The 22805-nt window shown below is 36.9% G+C and overlaps 1 protein-coding gene across 5 annotated transcripts in view; it reads left to right on the top strand.

Moving 5' to 3' along the window:
* Positions 1–22805, top strand: part of thoc2 (THO complex 2) — a 43724-nt gene that overhangs the window by 442 nt on the left and 20477 nt on the right. For all 5 annotated transcript variants that reach the window (XR_009395685.1, XM_059351120.1, XM_059351119.1 and 2 more), the window contains exons 2-22: positions 3353–3408; positions 4358–4449; positions 4871–4922; positions 5081–5151; positions 5422–5543; positions 5642–5775; positions 8386–8546; positions 8771–8863; positions 9030–9185; positions 11235–11407; positions 12821–13016; positions 14358–14393; positions 14533–14663; positions 16271–16372; positions 17591–17675; positions 18631–18724; positions 19560–19640; positions 19760–19856; positions 21314–21431; positions 21548–21727; positions 22488–22652. Coding sequence is in view for 4 of the 5 variants with exons in the window: in XM_059351120.1 (XP_059207103.1) it covers positions 3353–3408; positions 4358–4449; positions 4871–4922; positions 5081–5151; positions 5422–5543; positions 5642–5775; positions 8386–8546; positions 8771–8863; positions 9030–9185; positions 11235–11407; positions 12821–13016; positions 14358–14393; positions 14533–14663; positions 16271–16372; positions 17591–17675; positions 18631–18724; positions 19560–19640; positions 19760–19856; positions 21314–21431; positions 21548–21727; positions 22488–22652 (2395 nt within the window). In the remaining variant the exon portion in view is untranslated. The remainder of the gene's footprint in view (positions 1–3352; positions 3409–4357; positions 4450–4870; positions 4923–5080; positions 5152–5421; positions 5544–5641; positions 5776–8385; positions 8547–8770; positions 8864–9029; positions 9186–11234; positions 11408–12820; positions 13017–14357; positions 14394–14532; positions 14664–16270; positions 16373–17590; positions 17676–18630; positions 18725–19559; positions 19641–19759; positions 19857–21313; positions 21432–21547; positions 21728–22487; positions 22653–22805) is intronic.

The raw sequence follows: 22805 nt of genomic DNA, 5'->3' as shown, positions 1-22805 counted from the left end.
TACGCTCCCGATTTGTAAACACGGTGGCTAGCTAAGCTAAGCTAGTTAGCATCCATGCTAGCTCCCTCCCCGGCAGCATCAATGGAGTTCTAGCTTCTTCATTGTGGTGCTAAATAAGCCAAAATACAAGTAGTTAGTACACAAACGGGATCTGCCAACAGCCAACCGACTGGTAGTTGGTGAAAATAACTCGTTGTGTAACGTTTATAATAAGTTAATCAAGTGGAGGGAAACGGCTAATTCCTGGCGTTACAGTGAGCTAGCTAGCTAGCAGTAACGTTAGCTATGGCATAGGTTTTTATAGATAGATAGATAGATAGATAGATAGATAGATAGATATACTTTATTTATCCCAAGCTGGGAAATTACAGTGTAGCAGCAGCATTACACACACATAGACAATGACAATTAAATAAAAAGAACAATCTAGGCATACTTCAAGCAATAAAATACAATAAAAATACAATAAAATATAAAGTGTCTAAAGAAGGAGTATGTATTAAGGAGTAGAATAGAATTCCAGTGCAGAATCAATATAAATATACAGTATAAAAATAAAAATTTTATGTAGAAAACAAACAAAAAAAATAACAACGATTGTTCATGATTTTTGCCCAATAAACATTTTTCTTAAGATAAGACTTTATTTATGGGGTAGTGGGGTAATTCAGTCTCCTGTCTTGAGTAAAGAGCAATAAGTAGTGACGTTAAGCTTTCAGGTGACGTCACCTTACTTTAGCTCACGTTAAGACAGATAATTGTATGAGCCAACTAATAGACAGTCCTATAGATTTTTATTTTTTTTCGGTACAAAATGATGCGCTTGGCGACACCAAGACAGCGAGCATCAACTTGAGAGTCAAACCAGGGCCGGTTCTAGCCCACTGGCTGCCCTAGGCCCCCCCCCCCCCCCCCCGAACCACATCCATTCCATGTATTCATTCTGATATAGGTACACTATGTTATATGTATTATGCTGTACAGTGAACCCTCGTTTATCGCGGGGGTTACGTTCCAAAAAGAACCCGCGATAGGCGAAATCCGTGAAGTAGAAACCTTTATTTTTTTTACAGTTATTATACAATGAAATACTCCATAAAGCATTGAAAGCAAGGAACAAAAGCTTTTTACAGGCCCAAGCATTTGTTTAACAAATAAAAGTACTGTATAAACGTTTGTTGTTGTTTTTTGTTTTTTTACAAATAACTACTGTACTGTAAAATAATATAGGCCTAGTTATAAATAAATAAATAATAATTTTAATCATCAATACGAACTGAAGGGTTAATATTGCGGGGATCAGCACCGCCCCACCGTGACGGATTGGAACGGGAGAAAATGAAAAATGATTATGAAAAAAAATACAAAGTACAGTAGGACAAATAGTGACTCACGTGTACAGTACAGTATTTCACTGCTCTTCTGACTGAGCCGCTGCATCCTGACTCCGCTCTGTGGCGTTTTTTTCTTCTAAAGCCTGCGGTGCAGGTGTGTTTTTTGGAGAGAAGAACATAGTTATCGGTAGTTGTTGTCGCTCTTTTTTCTTCTGGGCCAAATCCGTGAAGCAGCGAGACCGTGAAAAGTGAACCGCGTTATAGCGAGGGTTCACTGTACACTAATATTTGATACATGAACTACAAGCAAGGTAATGGTCTCAGAACATTTTTGTTTTTAGAAACTTTGGAACTTTACCAACAACAACTGAATTGAAAATACGAATAAATAAATAAGAAAACACAGATCTTCATCAAATTAAGAATGGCAAAGACTGAAAATAATCTTTTCTTCGTTTTCGCCCCTGTGCACCAGACAGTTTGGTCCTTTTCTAGTTGACCTTCTACGACCGTTAGCGTGATCTAGTTCTAGTGTTTTGTGACTTGCAACTGCATCGTCATGACGAGTGACGACACCCATGCACGTATCATATTTTATATAATATAATATTACATTTTCATTCGAAATATGGGTTGGGGCATGTTCATTTAATTCAATGAGGGTTTTATTGCCCATGCTTTTTAAAAAATGTTTCGTTAATCAATGTTGTTAAAACAAAGATGTATGCTTAAGGGCGCCACAAGGGGGCGCCCCCTGCCAATTTGGCGCCCTAGGCAGCCGCCTTGGTGGCCTGTAGGAATAACCGGCCCTGAGTCAAACCCACTGACCGCTGCTCACCCTCACAGTATCTTGAAACCCTGGGGCAAAACAGGGCTGCCACCTTTATTACTCTATCATAAGGGAAAACGTTGCGTGAAGATTTTTTTACTCATTTTCTTGAGCGCAGCCATCGTACAGGAGGAGACACAATGGGCTCCTCCACATTGCTAGCTACTATTAGTGGCTGTAGGCCTTGCATATTTTAGTAAGGCCTGCAATGAGATGCACTGACCTAAACTACTAAACTACTCAATTTTTAGTCATGTACACATCTTGTGACTGAAGATGATAGCACCTTGGCAGGAACTTGCTTTAGATAGATGCAACAAATTAGTTGCTCAACACACTGCACTATTGCACAGGCTATATATATATATATATATATATATATATATATATATAAGATGATGTAAGATGCATAATATTCCCCTTCTGCATGCCCCTCTCCTGTACATGGTCTTCCCCATATATTGGACCATTTCCCCTTAGTTTTTTTGTAAGTAGGCAATCAAAGATGAGGAAATTAAGTTTCTATATTCCTATATAGTCTAGGGTCAGAGCAAGGATATAGTGGAGGCTCAGTGTCTTTTTTTTATGCATATATATATATATATATATATATATATATATGCAAAATACCAACTGGAACATTTAAAAGTGATATTGATTGAATATTTATGTCCGTCTTAATTGTGTGTATATATATATATATATATATATATATATATATATATATATATATAGCCTGTACAATAGTGCAGTGTGTTGAGCATGTATGTTTTAACAGAAGACATTGAGGCGGCAATATGAAGGAATGTGAGTCTTTGGTTGTCAGCGCAGGTGCTTTGAGGACAGCCCTGTGTTTGGTCTTTGGTTTTTATTAGCTTGGATACATCCAGATGGGGAAAGCTTTCCTGGGAGAATTGGAATATCAGTTGTTTCTCCTCCAAACTTTTTTTATCTGGGATATTGTAGATGGGGTGTGGTGTTGACACGGTAAATGGAAACCAGATGTTACAAGACTGTTGGTGTGCAGGTCAATGTAACCTATATGGCTGCTGTGTTTGCATTGTTCGTTGGGAAAGGAATTAAAGAAGCTATAACAAGTGCATTACAGTGACTGTATGCATGTTCGCTTTATGTCGTTTTAAAGGCTATAAATTGCCAGCTGACCTGAATTTGTCTCTTTATTTCACAGTGTACAACTCTGCAAAGAACTCACAGAGAAAACAAATCATGGAAGTGAGGTTAGAGGTAAGTTAAGGTGTCGCCTTTATACTGTTATACACCTTTTAACCCCCGTTTCCCTGTCAATACATTTAAACGGTTGTACACACAGACACACACCGATCATAGAATATACGGTAGTTAAAACCAGTCAGCTCTGTAAGAAAAGGAAATATTTTTAAAATAGTGTGTTAAAGATGGACCTAAACGGTTAAATTATCTGAAAAATGAAAGAAACTGTATGTAGTCAATTTACAGCTGAAATGTAAGGACCTGAAGATGTAAGCAATCTATACATTTGCTCACAGTTAATTATATGCAATAGATATGCAAGTTATATTTGATGATAACTTTAAGTTATGTTAATTAGAAAATACATCCATTAAAGAGATAAATGTTCATATTTATCCTCAACATTTCTTTGTCCCGGGGGGGATCAATAAAACATTTACCACTGTAACTAATACATGTAAAACTGCTTTTAAACAATATCCTCTCCAGTTAAATTATTACTACTTGAAGTGATTAATGCCATCAAACGGCCGGGTAACTTTGCTGTTTTTCCTTAAAGTTTCCTTTCACATTGCTCCTTTTCCAGTTTCTCAAAATATTGCTACACCGCAGATAGATTTTTCATAATGTGACAGCTTTCAGTCAAGCTGTGACTTGCAGATTACCCAGTCACACCAGTTGTTTGCCTCAGTCTAGTTAGTCTCTGCATGTCACAATGTGTTTGTGGCAAAACAACAAACCTAAGTGTGAATGCAAACGAAAAAAAGTTTTGAATAAGTGTTAAAGACACACACAGACATGCATAAAAAGCAAGGTAACAATCAGGACGAAGCACATCAGATCACTCCTGCATGAATGCCATTCAAAATTTTTAGGTAGACTTGCAAAGAGGAATGGGGGAACCGTGACATTCACTTCTGTGTTTTTTAAATGTTTAATATCAAATATTTGTATACCCCTCCAGATATACAGGCCGCCTTATATGAGCTCTGCTGGCAAGTTGTACAGGGGAACCTGAAGTTGGATCTTGTCGTCAATGTCCTTGGGGACATGATGGTAAAAAATATAATTTGTTCATTTTTTGTGTTGTTTGCTTTATTGTTTAACGGTTAAACCAAAACACTTTATTTATTACTTCTACTAGCAAAATCTTTGGTTCCTCCCATCTAGATGGTTTTTAGATTATGTATGTATGTTTTCTGTATGTGTATTTTGATTATGTATGTTGTTTTTTTTCCTTTTTTAATCCTTTTTATAATTAGAATGTTATGCTTTTAACCTGTAGCTGAGATTTCCTGTAATGTAAAGTGCATTACAAATAAAATGTATTATTATTATTATTATTATTATTACTTGTCATTCAATCCTGCTTGGTGTCTGCACAGAGATTGCAGTGCCTTTTTTTTCTGCCAAATAGGTTGATCATTTCTACATGCATGCATGTATGTCTGTAAAATGTATTTTGTTTTTATTTCAGGAACTACGAGATGACATGCCATCAATTTTAGCAGATGTGTTCAGTATACTAGGTAAATATGGGTTTTTGTTCTTAAACTATAAGTTATTGTATCTGCATTACTGCATTTAATGTAAATAAAACATAATATGCAATATTATAAAAGCTTTTAGTGGTGAGCAAATGTGACATATTCTAACTGTCTGGTTTTTAAAATGATATTTGTCACAGATTTAGAGACGGGTGCACTGGAAGAAAAAATCAAGCGTGACCATTACACACAACTGGTGGGAGCATGTTTGGTAAGAATACTAATAATCCCTAAATATAACAGGCACTTTATACACTTAGAATAATACACAGTCTGAAGAAGGCTATTTATATTATCAAAATGAGAGCACTATATTCACTTAATTGTTAAATTGAAAAAATAAAATAATTTGAGAATTTTTGATTAAGTTTATACCACTGTCTATTTGTGTCATATATGCATTACTGATTTTCCTAACCAGATATGTAATAAACTACAAAAACAACACAAAAAAATGAACTAATTATATTTTTTATTACAGTTTTTTGTTCCGGAGGTTATCCTTAAAGAGCGGCTCGATCCAGAAACCCTTGAATCTCTTGGGCTTATAAAACAAGCCCATCAGTTCAATCAGAAGATTGTAAAAATCAAGACGAAACTATTGTAAGTAGAGTGCACAGTTTATAGGAGACGTAAACGTACAGAAGGTAGAAATTATGCATTTTTAAAAAATATGTTTGCAATCTTGTGTTTCTTCTCAGTTACAAGCAACAGAAGTTTAACTTGCTAAGGGAGGAGAATGAGGGCTATGCTAAGCTAATCACGGAGCTCGGCCAAGACCTCTCAGGCAACATCACCAGCCACATCGTCCTGGAGAGCATCAAGTCCCTCATAGGTACCCAACAAGTCTTGTGTTGTGCTACTACCTCTTAGTTACAGTCAAATCCTACATAAACATTCCCCTTAACCCATTGAAGCCTGGAAAGCTGATACGTCATTTTGTAGTATTTGTATAAGCTCCAAATACTTTTTGAATTTCATTTCTATCTGCTACAGAGGCTGAAAAATCTATTATTTAGTAGAAGCGTTGACACTTCTGTTGAATTTCCAGAAAAACTTCAGGTTTTAGGGGCTGATTTTAAAATCGCCCAGAGGTTTTACAGGCATTTCAGGCCTCAATGGGTTAAATGTGCATGCTTTGTTATTTTGTTACCAATTGGTTAGATTCAGCATTGACTCTATGCTTTGCATGGCCGTGTTACCTTTTTATTACAGACAGCCCTATGATATCCATTTTATTCTCTTGTTTTCTGTTATATTTTTTTCAGAATTATTCTCAGCAATCTCAGCACATTTTTTCATCAGAAAGAGAGTCTAATCATGTGGTTGATTAACCATTAAAAGATCACCCAAAAAATTGATATTTCTGTCAAAATCACTTTATTTAACATGTCTCATTTAAAACATAAGCCAAAAATAAACCGTTTGGAATAACAAGGTCCTGTTAAAAACATTAAATTCTGCTCCTCAGCGACACTGTGAAGCCGTGATTGATTCTGCTGAGACAAAAGGTCGCATGACAAATATTCACTGAAAATCTGTTTACACAGAGCAGAGAGGAGAGGACAGGAGAGGTTGCAAGTAGAGATTGTAAAAATGCAAATAGTTTATTATGTATAATATGTGGAGATCCAATTCCCCCCAATATTTAAGACTCTTGGCACTTGGAAAAATGTTGTAATGTTATATAAATGCTATTTTATTCCAATTTAAAAGAATAATTTATCAGAGAAATTCAAGTGGCAGTTTTCCTTTTTTTATGATTTATGTCATCTAACTGTTAATCTGCAATTGGCTTGGGGTTCAAAGGATTATTGAAATTTCAATAATGCATTCAGAAAATAATTAAGCTTTAATGAATATTAAATGAATCAATATAACCAATGTTTTCCTGACTCGTAGTAGTTGTATGATATTGCCAAGCTCTAAATTTAGCCGTCCTTAAATGACTGGACTTAAACGATGATGCCGATTGGCCCAGGCAAGCCTACAGCTTTACACTCCCAACTCTCCTTTCATCTCTTCTGTCTCACTCAGTAAGTGTGTCTCTGCTCTTCTCTCTCCTGCTCCCTGTTTATGTGGAACAAGTGCTGAATTACAGCAGTTGAAGGAGGCTTTTTCTCATAAAATTGTGGATTAAACCATGACTGTAGCTCCAAGTTGCTGGGGGTGCGTGTTAAAGGACACGATCAGCGACTCTGAGAGTAATAGACAGAAGCAGAGCATGTGAAATTAAAACATGGCGTCATAGTTTTCTTTCTGTTCGCTGTGAAAGAATTATAGGACCTTGCATATACTACCTGCCAGCCTCTTGATATCAAGTAATGAGGGAGGTCTGCACCAAGGTTATTATAGTAAACGAAATAACGAAAACTAGAATTGAAAAAACATTTTCGTTAACTGAAATAAAAATAAAAACGAGAGTTTTTAAAAAACGATAACTAACTGGAACTGTAATTTGTGTGGTTACAAAACTAACTAAAACTAACTGAAATTATAGTGAAAATGTCCTTTGTTTTCGTCTTTGTCAACTTTTTTCATACGTAAACCTTTTTGGTTGATATGAAATCTATTTCATCTATCTGGTTTTATGACTTAATAAACTTATTGGGGCTGAGATGGATAATAAAAGGAAATAAAGGCACATTTTATTGTGTCTTTTTTTAATCTGGCACCCAACAAATACCCCATTACAAAAAAACTAAAACTAACACTAAAACTGGTAAAAACTAAGCATTTTCCAAAAAATAAAAACGAATTAAAACTAGCAAACCCACTCTAAAAACGAACTAAAACTAACTGAATTTGAAAACAAAAATTGACAACGAAATTAAAACTAAAACTAATGAAAAATAAAAAACTATTATAACCTTGGTCTGCACATATTTGCAGCTTGAGTTATCTGAACTTTGGCCTCCGCGGCACAGAGGACTAACACGTTTCCATGAACTGAAGACTTTACTTGTGTTTCATCAACTATTTATTCAGATTTTTTATTTTATAATCTGGTCTCAAATTGTCTGAGATTTCTTTATTTTCAGTTTGAAGCCCCATATAACTTTTCTTGAAGGTTATCCTGATACAATCCTGATTCAAATATAATCTGTAATGCTACAGATGTGTTTTTTTTACATACAGAAATTTAATGTATATTAGCTGTATATTTAAAGATGCCATCTGTAAAATAATTTAACTAAAATTTGTTTACTGTTATTTGATGGTAAGTGTTGGTCAACTGCTGCAAGACCATTTTTGCAGTGTGTTCAAATGAATGTAGGTTGCATAGAGATATCTAATGCTGTATCTGCTAATATCTAATTTGCATTCTGTTGCAATTTACGTTCACACAATGTCCCAACTTCTTTTAAATCGGGTTTTTTATAGATTAAGCTGGTTTTTCTTCCCCAATCGCTTGCTTAGTCATCCTGTTTTTTTCCGCTTGCAGGATGTTTTAACTTGGACCCTAATCGTGTTTTGGATATTATCCTGGAGGTGTACGAGAGTCGATCCGACCAAGATGAGTTCTTCTTGTCTCTCATCAAATCCTACATGTGCGAGGCACTCACACTTTGCCACATCCTGGGCTTTAAGTTCAAATTCTACCAGGTGAGGATCACGAGAACGGCTGATCGAATGTACTGGAAGCCAGTCTGTGTAATACTATCATTTAAAATGCCTCTTAGTAATTTTCTAGTGTGTTTCTAAGACCTTTTACCTAGCCTGTTGCTGCATGTCTAAAATGTTCGTAACTATAATTATGAGTCATATTTAATTGTGACATTTATATTCAATTTTTGTTAATAATTCAATTTTATTGTGTCTTGATTTAGGAGCCCAATGAGGAAACACCTAAGTCACTTTACCACATTGCTGCTGCTTTGCTCCACCATAACCTGATAGAGCTGGAAGATCTCTATGTTCATGTAAGGAAAACAAACTCTCTGTTAGAACTAAAGCTTTCAAATGATTCAGGTTGTGTTTTTGTTCCAAATACATAATATTTATATCAGATATTTTTTTCTTCCCTCTTGAAATATGAAACCTTAACACAATAAACAAACTTTTTTTATTGCCTCTCTGTTATTCCAGCTTATGCCAGTAGATGCCACTATTGTGGAGGAACACAAACGAGACATCTCGGAGGCCAAGCAGATCGCCCGCAAGCTGGTCATGGTTGTGTTGCCCTCAGAGAAAAGTGAAGACAAGGACAAGGAGAAAGAAAAGGAGGAAGAGAAGAACGATAAGGTATCGAAGCATTTGTAAATATAGGTCTGTTGAAGAGGAACGCTGCCAGTCTGGATAGATGTTTAGAGTCAAGAGGACTAAGAGCTTTTTAAAGCCTATTCTGCATCACTGAAGCTTGTAGAGGAACTTTAGGAGTTACTACATTACATTAGAAGAATTTTTAAATCCTGGCCAATTTATTTAGCTTACTTAGCAATATATCATGTCATCAACCTTCAAAACATACTATAAAACCTGGAGGAAGACCTGGCAAACTATACAAGTCAAGGAAACACCTCAAAGTGTATTATTATGACCAGCTATGTTGTTCACTGTAATTTAGAGCGGCTTTACCAAATGCTAAACTGAATGCAAGAGCTCCATTTACATTTTAATGTCAGCCAACAATTTGCTGACGGTTTTTATTTGGCTTTGTTTGGGCAAAACATCTTACTGATGTTGGATAAATGTAATGTTTGGGTGAAAACACTTGAGCTTTTGACTTCAAACTATTTTCGGACGTATTATTATAGCACAAGTTTGAGTTCAGAGCTGTCAAAGACACAGTCGAGTCCCAATGTGATAAAAACAATTGCTGCCTTGAACAACTTACTAATCGCTGAAAAGAAAATATCACACTAGTGACTCAGGCCCCGTTTACACGAGGACGCTCGCGGGTGAAAACGACAAAATATTTTTATCGGAAGTGCCTTTCGTTTAGACGGTGACGGCGTTTTTGAGGCTTAAAGACGCAAAAATCTGAAACCACCCTCCAAAGTGGAAAAGTTGAATCCGCTCCTCCGTAGCGTGTCGTCTACACTGACAAGACACAAAACTCTGATCTGATCTGCTCACGTCACGTATGTGTTTACGTCACATACATGCTCCAGTACAGGAAATAAACAAACGTGGGATTATTTCCATGCGTCGGACCTTCAAGCTGCTCTGGCAGCTCTAATAAACTTACAGGAGTCTTTCCACCAAATGTCCAGGATATGTACAGATAGTATTAGTGAACAGAGAAGGATCTGGAATTACCTCCATCACATTCTGGATGCACCGATTGGTGGGAGGAGCCAGACGGCTGTGAACGAGACCTGGGAGATCTAGTGATGGAGGAGAACTTTGTGGAAGGAGTAGCTGATGAAAATGTGTGACGTGAAAACTTCTGCATGCCCAAAGATGCTCTTATGGCTTTAAGTGATGCCGCCTGGCTGCATACAATCCAATTTCACACACTTTTGTGTCACCGTATGCAGCAGATTTCCTCCTGAAAACGCTCGTCTAAACGAGGAATAAAAAGTGAAGACGCGACGCCACTTTTGCGTCTTCTGTTCAGACCGTCACCATGGAAACGTAGCCTTCTTCAGACTAGTACAAGTGGTATAAAATGAGGCAATGAACAAAGGGCGAAGCGCCAACTCATAAAACAAACAAACTAAAACAATCTTCCTAACTCGCTTTTCCCCAAAACTATCTTTCTACTTAAAACACAATAAACAAAGGAACTCTGGCTGACTACGCTGGTTTACACTACACAAACAAAAATACAGAAATGCAACCACCCATAAACTAGTGAAACTAACAAGTGTTATAACCGAAGTGTGTCAAAGAGAATTTGGATTATATATTAATATAAAAAGTTTCGGGAGGTTGTGTTTGTTAAAGTTGATGTATAGGTTTCATGCAGGTTTTCCTTTTTCTTTAGCTTTTTGTTCTGTTTATTGCCCTGTTTGCTTTTATCTGTTTATTTTGGTTTTAAAAATTGTTGAAATAAAGATTCTTCATTCATATTTGGGCAAAATGCACATAAAGGTGTGCTCTTTTGCATGCACCGTGCACCTTTTCATGAGGATGGGGGACAAATTTAAATAATTTATTTCAAATGTAATGGTGAAAACATATCTCATCAGTCAGTTGAACAAAACTATTAACATAAAACAAAGAGAACAACACATAACTAATCACTAACCCACTAACTAGCCTTATTGTCAAGGAAAACTCCTGGAAAGTAATTTCTTAAAGAGTGTGAACCTTGATGCCATTGCCGTCCTTTCTTTGTCCCCACAGCCACCTGATAACCAGAAGCTGGGTCTGCTGGAAGCGTTACTTAGAATTGGAGACTGGCACCACGCCCAGAGTATTATGGACCAGATGCCATCCTTCTATGCTTCTTCTCACAAGGCCATTGCACTGGCACTGTGCCGGCTTGTGCACCTGACTGTGGAGCCTCTGTACAGAAGGTGCTGGCTTTTTTTTCATGTCTCACTTACTGCCCGCTATGTGGAGTTTAACCAGAAAGCATGCACAGATGTCCTATCAGTATTAAACCCTCTGAACCCTACCATTGAAACACATGTCTTCTTGGAAAGATCACCGAAAATACTAAATAATAAAACGTTTATCATAGAAAGAAACTGTAAAAAGGGTTTTATGGTTGGAATTTGAACTTTCCAACAGCCCTTGAACAGATCATAGGTTATGAAGGTTTACATTAGGAAAAAAGTAACCAAAACAAAGCTTGTAATTGTGATATTTCTGTCAAAATCACTTTATTCTGCATGTCTCGTTTGGAATGACTAGATGCAGCTTTTTCTTTCCAATATTCATGACACTTGTGTAGATATAAATTATATTTTATTCCAATTAAAAAAGATTTTAAGAGAAATTCTATTTCATTTTTTTCACGATTTTCTTTTCATTATTTATTCATTATAAATGTGTTATTCAGCACAAAAGACATTTTTGAGTTGTTCCAACTTCTAGCCGTGATTGTGCTGATTCCACAGAGCTGCAAGACTTTTATATATGTTTTATATATTGTAATGAAATACAAGGCCACAGTGAGTAAAATGTAAAAAAACAAACGGTAACACTTTACAATAACCAACTAAATAATGTTTATAGATGGTTTATAAACCAGTTATTAACCATTTACAAAGTGCTTTACATATTTAATCGTTAAATGTTTTCAACCAATTTATTAAAGGTATATGAATCATTTCAAAATCATTAACATACTTAATATGGAGTTAAAAATATTAAAATGGGTGCAACTAAAACTATTTATAAACAATTAATTATAATTTAATTGTTTGTCAATGGTAAAGTAACTATAAACGTACATTAATAGACATGTTTATAAATAAATATACATCTACTTGCCATTTATACATGATTAAGTTAGTTAAACATTAATAAATTATGTATTTACCATTCTAAATGGTCTATAAACAGTTTATAAATGATGATTAAACATTGATAAACTATCTGTTTACCGTTTTTAAAAGATGGTTATTGTAAAGTGTTACCAAACAAACAAACCCTGAAACAGCTTGGAGTTCAGAGGGTTAACCCATTGACGCCTAAAAACGCCTGTAAAACCTCTGGGTGATTTTAAAATAAGCCCCTAAAACCTGGAGTTTTTCTGGAAATTCAACAGAAGTGTCAATGCTTCTACTAAATAATAGATTTTTCAGTCTCTGTAGCAGATAGAAATGAAATTCAAAAAGTATTTGAGAGCTTATACAAATACTACAAAACAACGTATCCGCTTTCCAGGCTTCAATGGGTTAAAGTAAAAGAAAAAGAAAAGAAATAAGCCAAAAAGTAAAAGAAAAGACACTGCAGGCTCTGACACACCTGTCTGTTCCCAGGTCCGGCCTCCCGAAGGGGGCAAGAGGATGTGTAATGCACCCACTGAGGAACAAGCGGGCCCCTCGGCCTGCAGAGAGCTTCGAGGACCTCCGTAGGGACACGTTCAGCATGATCTGCTACCTGGGCCCTCACCTCTCTCATGACCCCATCCTCTTCGCCAAGATCGTGCGTCTGGGCAAGGCCTTCATGAAAGAGGTACAGAACTGACACCAGCACATTGCTTGATCTGCATTCCAGCCTAAATCTTGTAATTTCAGTGTTTCCCACAGACCAGATAGCAATTTGTGGTGCTCCACTGACACCGGTAAAGTCCTAAATTCTTTGAATATATCACTTTATTGACATTTAAAACATTTTTAGGTGAGAAAGTAGCCGTTTAGATCCCCAGTGTGTTGTTAATTTGTCTAAATACCAGCTGTTCATTGGTGGTTCTACACAGGGGCCTCCAGGGGCCACTGCCCCTGTGAAGAAGCCTTTGGCCCCTGCTGTGGCCCCTATGTGAAATTAATAATAAAATGGTCAATTTATAACGATGAACAATGGAACAATTCTAACCTTTTTTTTGTTCAAACAATATCTCATTGTACACAAAAGAAACCCAGAATGTGAAGACTGTATAATAGTTTAACTCTATGGAGTCTTAAAGGGCTATTTTGTCCATTTTTGAATCCTTTTCATGTCTTTACATGTCTTTGTAAGTCATTTTGTGTCTTTTTGTGTCTTTTTTTGGTAATTTTGTATCTGTTGTTGTGTCTGTTTTAGTTATTTTGTTTCTTTTTTGGTCATTTTGTGTCTTTTTTTGTAATTTTTGTCTTCTGTGGGGTTATTTTTTGGGTTATTTTTTTGTCTTCTCATTTTGTGTCTTTTTTGGTCATTTTGTGTCTTTTTCAAGACATTCAAAGATTTTGAATGCTTAAATATCATCTTTGCCATTTTTTCATGTGCTAATGTGCCCCTCTGATTAAACACTGGCCCCTCCTTGGCCCCCACAGTAAAACTGGTCTAGAACCACCACTGCAGCTGTTTACACTTTTGTTCGGACGAATTCGGCGCTACTCGTGAGCAACGCACTTCCAAACGCTTCAACGCACTTACAAAAATAAAACGCCCGTTGCCCTATATAACAATAGAATTTGTGCTTTTACTTTGAAAACAGGAAGCGAACCTACCCTCGATGTAGCTAGCTTGAAGCAGCCGCTTTGACTGCTCTCGTCCCGTTAACGGCATTTGCGGCAACCATTCAATATGCCTTAACGTTACCGGAGAGTCTCGACGGCTCATAGATCGGCCCGGTTCATTGGGAAACATTTATTTATTGATGTGAATGCGGTGTCTTCTGTGCGTAGGCTAACGTTACGGACGTTACAGTTTTTTTTTTATGTCCTAGAGAGGGGAAAAAAATAACAATCATTTTGTGGCGGTCGGTCTCCATTACGTGGGGGCGCGCCACAGAATGGTCTATGTGTGGGAAACACTGAATTTATATTTTTTAACTCACATTTGGTGTCTCATTTCCTGTTCTACTTTGCTTTTTAGTACCAAAGTGATAGACCTGAATACAAAGAAAAAATGGTAAGTAGGAAATTAATAATCGCCTTTATGACAAAGTACACAGTAGATTAATATTTAATGGAGAAAAAACTGTTTTTCTCTGTGGTAAACATTCCTGTGAAGACCTTTTTAATGTTGATTCTGTGTTTTTTCTCTGTAGGAAACACTACTGAGTTGTTTCCTGAGCATTGCAGACCAGGTGCTACTCCCCTCCCTCTCTCTGATGGAGTGTAATGCTTGCATGTCTGAGGAACTGTGGGGTCTCTTCAAACTCTTTCCCTACCAGCACAGGTGAGACACACACACACACTCACACCCTCACCCACTCTCTACATGTGGCTCTGTTTAATTGAGCTGTCGGATAGTAAACCCTCAGGCACTGCTCCAGGAGGCTTTTTACTAGCTGGCAAAGGAACGAGGAGCACACACAATCACACTGAGCTCATCAAGCCATGCTGATTATTTCATGATTTTTTTTCTGTGTTTTCTGCTCCTGAATAATGCCAGAAATGTTATTTTTAGAGTCTCTTTGTTCAAATACTTTGGCACACTGCTGATGAGCACGCCACACTCCCGAAGGATTTGTTCTACTTTTGTTGTCCGTGGCAGTTGGTCACAGCTAATAATCCAACTTCTTTAGTCACTGAACAGAGTAGACTTTGTAGATGATTTCACTGTCTTGTACACCAAACTTGTGTTGACAAAGGAAGGACTCTGTATAAATGGAGACTGGACAAGTAGCGCTACTTTACTATTCAAGGACTGCTCTGAATTGCAAGCTTTGTTTGATGTGATTCTTTAACCCATTAAGATCTAAGTCTGTCTTTAAAAAACTCCCTCTAAAACCTCAGCATTGTCTCAAAACAACCTCCCCAAACCTGAGGTGCACAGAATGTCAACACTTCCTAAATAAATGATTTCTCAGCCCTCTGTAGCAGTTATAGACATATAATGAAAACCATTTGAAAGCTTGAGCCCTTGGCTTTAATTGTATAACATTGCTTTTTTTAAAAATAAATCTATAAACATCATTAAAACAATACGAAATTCCTCAGCCTCTATGGCACAATAACTAAAAACAAAAACCCACCTGAAAGATTAACTTTAACTGTAAATAACTACCTTTGCCCTGGATTGCATTAACATGTTTTAAAACCTCAAACAACAAAAAAAAGAAAAAATGTATTAGTAAAAACTGAATGCCATATTTTCAATAAAACACACTGTCAGTAGTCCAATAATTATATGACGTCATCGTCCGTTCAACTTTATTTTCGGTCAATTCCTGTGTGGACACATTGAAGAATTGTTTTTTATCTTTATTTCTACCCTACCACCTTCCTTCCATGCGTGTATTTCAGTGAATTCTGTTGCATTAAATCAGTTTTGTGTCTTAAAAACGCCCAAAACACACAGAGGTTCTATCCAGTCTAAACGGGTTAAAAATTACAATGAGTGTGTGAATTTTTTCAACTGTAAAGTGTCCTACTGTGCAATTGCAATTTATAATGACTCCCCTTTTAGTAAGGACAGAAGAATATTTTTTTAATACTTATTTAAATTTTAGCTTAGCTGCTTATACTGTATTTACCAAACTGTATTTTCGCACATGTATATTTGCACACTTGCTGTAACTGTTATCTATGAGTAACAGCTACTAATGCACATCGACCATCCATTCCACTTCCTCTGTACTAGGCTATGTATTGTGGGCTCTTGTTCTGTATAGGTGGAATATGTATGTATACATGTGTTGTGTTGTGTTGTGTTGTGTGTATGTTGGCTGCTGGAACACCTAAATTTCTCTGCTGGGATGAATAAAGTATTTCTTATCTTCTTATCTTATCTTATCTTTGAACTCTGTGTGTCTAAACCTTCCCCTTATTGTGCTCCCTCAGGTACCGGTTATATGGACAGTGGAAGAATGAGACCTATACGAGCCATCCTCTGCTGGTTAAAGTCAAAGCTCAGACTGTGGAAAGGGCCAAATACATCATGAAGTAAGTTGTGTGCAGAACTGTGTACTTCCACTGTGCAGTCATCAGTCCTATGCTCTGCTTATCTTTTGCTATGTCTCTAGTGCAGACACCCGGTCAGTACATATGTCCTTGTAGGCTTTATGCTTCCCATTGTGCATGTAGTTATATAAAATGTGCCGTTAATTCAGTCATGTTCTTTTCAGCAGGCTGGTGCTTTACATAGAGAAAAAAAGACACACTTTCTATGAATAAGAAACCCTTTCCATCCATTCAAGTCCAGTCTTGCAGTCCTTAACAGCAATATGCTCTATTTCCTTCCCTGCAACACACATAACACCATCATCTGTGGTAAGCTACACTACTGGTCAAAAGTTTTAGAACACACCAACTTTTCCAGAATTTAATTGAAAATGATGCAGTTTAATGCAACATTTAAAATTCTTGATTGAGCATAATAGTGTTTTGAAAGTAAAAAAAGATTCAAAATCCCATTTTATGTTGGACTAAAGGATTAAAAAAAGACACAAAATGACCAGAAAAAGACACAAAATGACAAAAAAAGACACAAAATGACTAAAAAAAGACACAAAATGACCAAAAAAAGACACAAAATGACTTACAAAGACATGAAAAGAATTCAAAAATGGACAAAATAGCCAAAGACTCCATAGAGTTAAGTTGTTAACCCATTTCTTGTTCCCTGAAAAAGGCCTACTTGTATAATTCTGAAATGTACATTATTTTTCAGTTTTAGTTAAGCTTACCTTTTTTTATTTACCTCTGACAGTTCACCACTTACCTTTGTACCCTTTCAAGCTGTTCATTTGACTTGAACTGCTTGAATTTCAATAAAAAACTGGAAAAATTGGGGTGTTCTAAAACTTTTGACCGGTAGTGTACGTCAGAGGGTGGAGAGCTTTAGATACGGAAACATGTTAATGTTTGTTTCCACCTGCCATCTCCAACTAAGATGTATTGAAAGTTTTACACAGGCAGCTCAAGAATTAAAAATGGGCCTTTTGAACACTTTTGTGTTTGGTCAAGTGATTATTTAAACGCCGTTCTGTTCTGCTATTGAAGGAATCAATGACACTACCTTTATCTTAAGCTGACAGCCATAAAAGCATTTCCCAATTGCTGTGAAGCTCACAGAAGTGACAGTCTTTGCTTACAGCACTCTTTGCATCATCTTGTGTGTTTAATCTGATGTTTCCCGTCTTTGCTCCCCCTCCTCTTCAGGCGCTTGACCAAAGAGAATGTGAAACAATCTGGAAGGCAGATTGGCAAGCTGAGCCATAGCAATCCCACCATCCTCTTTGATTATGTGAGTGTATTTGTTGTTATTTTTGTTCTACTTAAGTCCAGTTCTCAATTATGTCAACAATCTGCAAAGACAAATGATTTTTCAGGAGAAGTTTGGATGCACATACAGTAAACCATTTGTTTGATTTTGACCATCTGAACCCCAACAAGCTGTTTCAGGAGTTTTTGGGTTTTTTTTTTGCTCTTTTTACATTTTACTCACTGCATTTCACTGCAGTATATAAAAGCTATAAGTAGGGGTGCACTGATTGCAATTTTTTCACTTTCAGACCTTTGCGGAGGTAGAATAGATCGGTTTGACGTAAAAGAATCGGCCGATCCTGCAAAATTAAGGAAATCGGTGCAGATCGATCGGTGCACCCCTAGCTATCAGTCCAGTAGCTCTATGGCATTTGCACAATCATGGCTGGAAAATTTCCTTTGTGCAGAGTAAAAAATGTATAATGATATCACAAAAAAGGAAAATGCGCAAGTTGTATTTCTTACTTTTTTTTTTAAATTTGAATGAAATTTAATTTTTAATGTACAACACTTTTCCAAGTGTCTCACATGCTATACATGTTGAACTATTTGCATTTTTCCGACCTCTCCTGTCCTGTCCTCTCCTCTCTGCTCTGTGTAAACGGCCTGCAGTTCTGTCTGATTTTCAGTGAATATTTCTCACGTGACCAACTTGTGACAGAAATATCATAATTTTAGGCTTTTAAGGTTCCTTTTTCGAACCGGAACTTTGGTAACTTATGATCTGTTCAAAGACTGTCAGAAATTTCAAATTTTAATGATAATGTCTGTTGTTAAAGTTTCTTTCTTAGATAAAGGTGTATTTTTGGCAATCTTTTAAAGAAAACACAGGTTTTGGGGTTCAGGTGATGCAGCGGTGTCATTAGGTGAGGTGTCATGTATGTCCTCTATCAGTGGTGATGTTTTATCTCCTGCTCTGTCCTGTTCTACACCAGATGCTGTCTCAAATCCAGTGGTACGACAACCTCATCGTTCCAGTGGTGGATTCCTTGAAATACCTCACATCCCTCAACTATGATGTCTTGGCCTGTATCCTACTCTGTTCCCTCTTTATTCAGTCAGCTAACAACATGTGTGTGTCTAAGGCAGGGCTGGGCAATTAATTTTCCCAAGGGGCCACATGACTAATACCACGAAGGTTGCAGGGGCGGGACCAAAACTCTGAACTAATGCTAATATTAATTTAATCGCTTTATAAAGTACAGTAAATTATCTGATTTTGAGCTGCTACTGATAGGAATACATGTTATGATAAGACTGTTAATGTGGAGTAAATCAAATATAGCAGTAAAAAGTAGTAAATACTCCAATCACTATATCACTTTTCCATTTATAACTGTAAATTACCTTTAGCAAGGTTCCTTTTGGTATATTTTTATTATATAGTTATAGGTGTTTTACAATATTGTGATGCTTTTATTTTGAAAAAGGCGCCATCCAGCGTGAAACAGGTGCTTTTATTTTAACAGATAGTGACAGGAAATAACAGGTAGAACGGTAAAAATTAAAAACGAACGGTAAATAATAACGAGTGCGTCGTAATTCATATAAAGTTAAAAGAGGCTATATTTGTTGTCTTAACTATAGTAAAAGTGCTTGTTAGCTCTAGTGCTAATGCTAATGTTTGTTAGCTCTTACGGTGGATTCACAAGGTGACCAAGGGATGTCTTATTTTTATGTTCATGGAGCTACAATTTTAAATAAATCTAGTGAACCATCAGTTAAAGAGTGGAGTCTTTGCAGGGGGGTACGTAAATCGCCTTCAAAATAAAAGCACTGCAAGCACCCAGGTCTGTTCTAAGGTGTGAGTGTAAAGGACTTCTCTCTCCGTTTTCTGTTATGTTCCTCTTAACTCTGTCTTCAGATTGCATCATCGAGGCTCTGGCCAATCCCGAGAAGGAGAAGATGAAGCATGACGACACCACCATCTCCTCGTGGCTTCAGAGTATGTGGCTTCACGGTTACTGTACAGCAGTGGCATCATTCATTTGCATGCAAAAGGAGAGAAACCGTTTGATGTTTTAATGAGAATCTAACGTACACCTGTTCATCTTGTCCACCAAGGCCTGGCAAGTCTGTGTGGAGCCGTGTTCAGAAAATACCCCATTGAGTTGGCCGGCCTTCTGCAGTATGTCACCAATCAGCTGAAAGCAGGGAAGAGGTAAGTCGCTTCAAACGAGAAATAACAGGATGAGGATATGCTGAGCCAAAGCACTAGAGGGGCCTTAACCCTCTGATTCCCAGCCGTCTCAGGGCTTCTTTTGCTCTTTTTTTCATTTTACTCACCATAGCCTTGTATTTCCAATCCAATCGACTTTGTTTATATAGCACAATTTTAGCAAACACAAGGTTTCCAAAGTGCTGCACAAACAATAAATACATAACACAATACAAAGAGATGTAGTAAACAATAGAACAGTAAGATGCAATAAGATGCAATAAATTAAAAATGGGATAAAAATAAATAAAATAAAATGCCCGCACGAAATAAAATATGCATGAATACAATAAAAACAAAAAATCCCTGCAATATTATAAGTCCTGGAACTCCATGGGGAAAAAAGGGGGAAACTCAAAATAAATCATAAAAAATGAAAAACTACAAAGTGATTTTCTCTGATCATTTTTTTTTAATTGGATTAAAATGTAATTTATATAAACAACACTTTCCCAAGTGCCCACAAGTGAAATATCACAATTTTAATTTGTTTGGTTACTTTTTTTTTTAAACAGAAATTTTGGTAACCTATGATCTGGTCGAGGATTGTTGGAAAGTTGAAATTTTAACGATTGGCCTGTTTTTACAGTTTCTTTCAATGATAAGCAGCATAATTTGAGCGAGCTCTTAAAGAAAACAAACGTTTAGGGCAGGGGTGTCAAACTCAAATACACAATGGGCCAAAATTTAAAACTTGAATAAAATCGCTGGCCAACATTGAACAAATAAACCTTTTAATACATACCAAACATGTTTTGCTTTAACATTAAATATGGAACCAGCAACGCTTATAAACATACAATATATAACTAAATAGTGCAGACATGCAAAATCAAATTTCAAATAAAAAACACATCAATGTCATTAATATATTAAATAATAAAAAAAAAAATCGTATGCCTCTTTTCTATTTGCATCCTTCTGATTTAAATATCAAAATAAACTTTTTCAACAGGTTAATAAATTCTGCCTTTCTTTTCGACATTTTTGGGAAGGGGTAGCTGGGAGACAGCTCTAGCTTGAGGTTGCTATGACGACTGTCACAGAGGAGCGTTTCTGGGTCCTGTCCTGATTGACGCGCCAAAACAACAGCAGGGCATTGTGGGATTTGTAGTATTAGCGATAAATGCGCCGTATAATACCGGCGGGTCAGCTTTTATAGTACAATAATAAGATAATAATTTGGTATTGCATCGCGGGCCAAATAAAATTACACTGCGGGCCAAATTTGACACCCCTGGTTTAGGGGTTCAGAGGGTTAATATCACTGCAAATCACATTCAGTGGACAGCAGTCACTTACAGTCACTGTGCAGTAATCTGCAAAATTAGGCTTTTTTTACAATGCATTATCTGGATTGTCTGAAAAAAAAAAGCTGATGGTCCCTCCTCTCCCTGCAGTTTTGACCTGTTAATCCTGAAAGAGGTGGTGCAGAAAATGGCCGGCATTGAGATCACTGATGAGATGACGTCAGAGCAGCTGGAGGCCATGACCGGAGGGGAGCAACTCAAAGCTGAGGTCTGTAGACTCAAGTACACTTATCACTCCCTGATGCAGTCTGGTGAGCAGGATCTCTGTGTCTGGACCAGAGCTGCACCTGAGCTTAGGTTCTCGTCATGTGACTCTGTCCACAGGGAGGATACTTTGGCCAGATCAGGAACACTAAGAAGTCTTCACAGCGCCTGAAGGATGCGCTGCTGGACCACGAACTGGCCTTGCCTCTGTGTTTACTCATGGCCCAGCAACGAAACGGCGTGGTGTTCTTGGAGGGTGGAGAGAAACATCTCAAACTTGTTGGCCACCTCTATGACCAGGTATGAATATTATATTCATCTACACCACCGGTCAAAAGTTTTAGAACACCACAATTTTTCAATTCTTTATTGAAATTCAAGCAGTTCAAGTCAAATGAACAGCTTGAAAGGGTACAAAGGTAAGTGGTGAACTGCCAGAGGTAAATAAAAAAAGGTAAGCTTAACCAAAACTGAAAAATAATGTACATTTCATAATTATACAAAAAGGCCTTTTAAAGGAAACAAGAAATGGGTTTAAAACTTAAAGCAGTTCTGCAGCAATGGAGGTTGATCAAGCCTTGAAAGTTGCTAAGTTGCTACCAATTCCTACAGGTGTCCCAACTTTTCTTGACCACTTACAACCTACAAGTTGCTCCACATTTAAGGGAACTTCTGCAACAGAGTTGGGAAGATTTTTCTGAGGAATATTTGATTTCCATTGTAGAAAGAATGCCACATGTGTTCAGCTGTTCTATCTGTTAAGGTGCTACTTCCATGAGTCAACAGTTTAGAATACATTTTCCTTTCTAAACTGATTCTATGATTTATTTTTTAACTTCAATTGTTTATTTGTTACATGCATTAATTTCAGAGTACACTGAGACATTAAACTGCATCATTTTCAATAAAATTCTGGAAAAGTTTGAGTGTTCTAAAACTTTTGACCAGTAGTGTATTTCTTTTTTTCTATCAATTGAAAGTCCCTGAATTTCCACTGTACACACCTCCCAACAAGATAAACTTCTGTCTTTTCTTTTCTGATTATTTGTTTTTCCTTTAGTGTCATGACACATTGGTGCAGTTTGGTGGCTTTCTGGCCTCCAACCTGAGCACCGAGGACTACATCAAGCGGGTTCCCTCCATCGACATCCTCTGCAACCAGTTCCACACTCCACATGATGCTGCCTTCTTCCTCTCTCGGCCAATGTACGCCCATCAGATTTTGGTAAGTGGACGAATCCGTCACAGCCCCAGTGTGCATCATGTCGCCTTCTTGTCTTTATTTAACACGATAATCAGGCGTATATTTTATCAGGACATTCATTCCAAGTAAGATTTTGATTGTAGTGTTTTGTAAAGATATATGTTCTTCATGATC

The sequence above is a fragment of the Centropristis striata genome, chromosome 15 (genome assembly GCF_030273125.1).
Source record: "Centropristis striata isolate RG_2023a ecotype Rhode Island chromosome 15, C.striata_1.0, whole genome shotgun sequence".
In the NCBI taxonomy this organism is placed as follows: domain Eukaryota; kingdom Metazoa; phylum Chordata; class Actinopteri; order Perciformes; family Serranidae; genus Centropristis; species Centropristis striata.
This window is presented reverse-complemented; position numbering and strand designations above follow the sequence as displayed.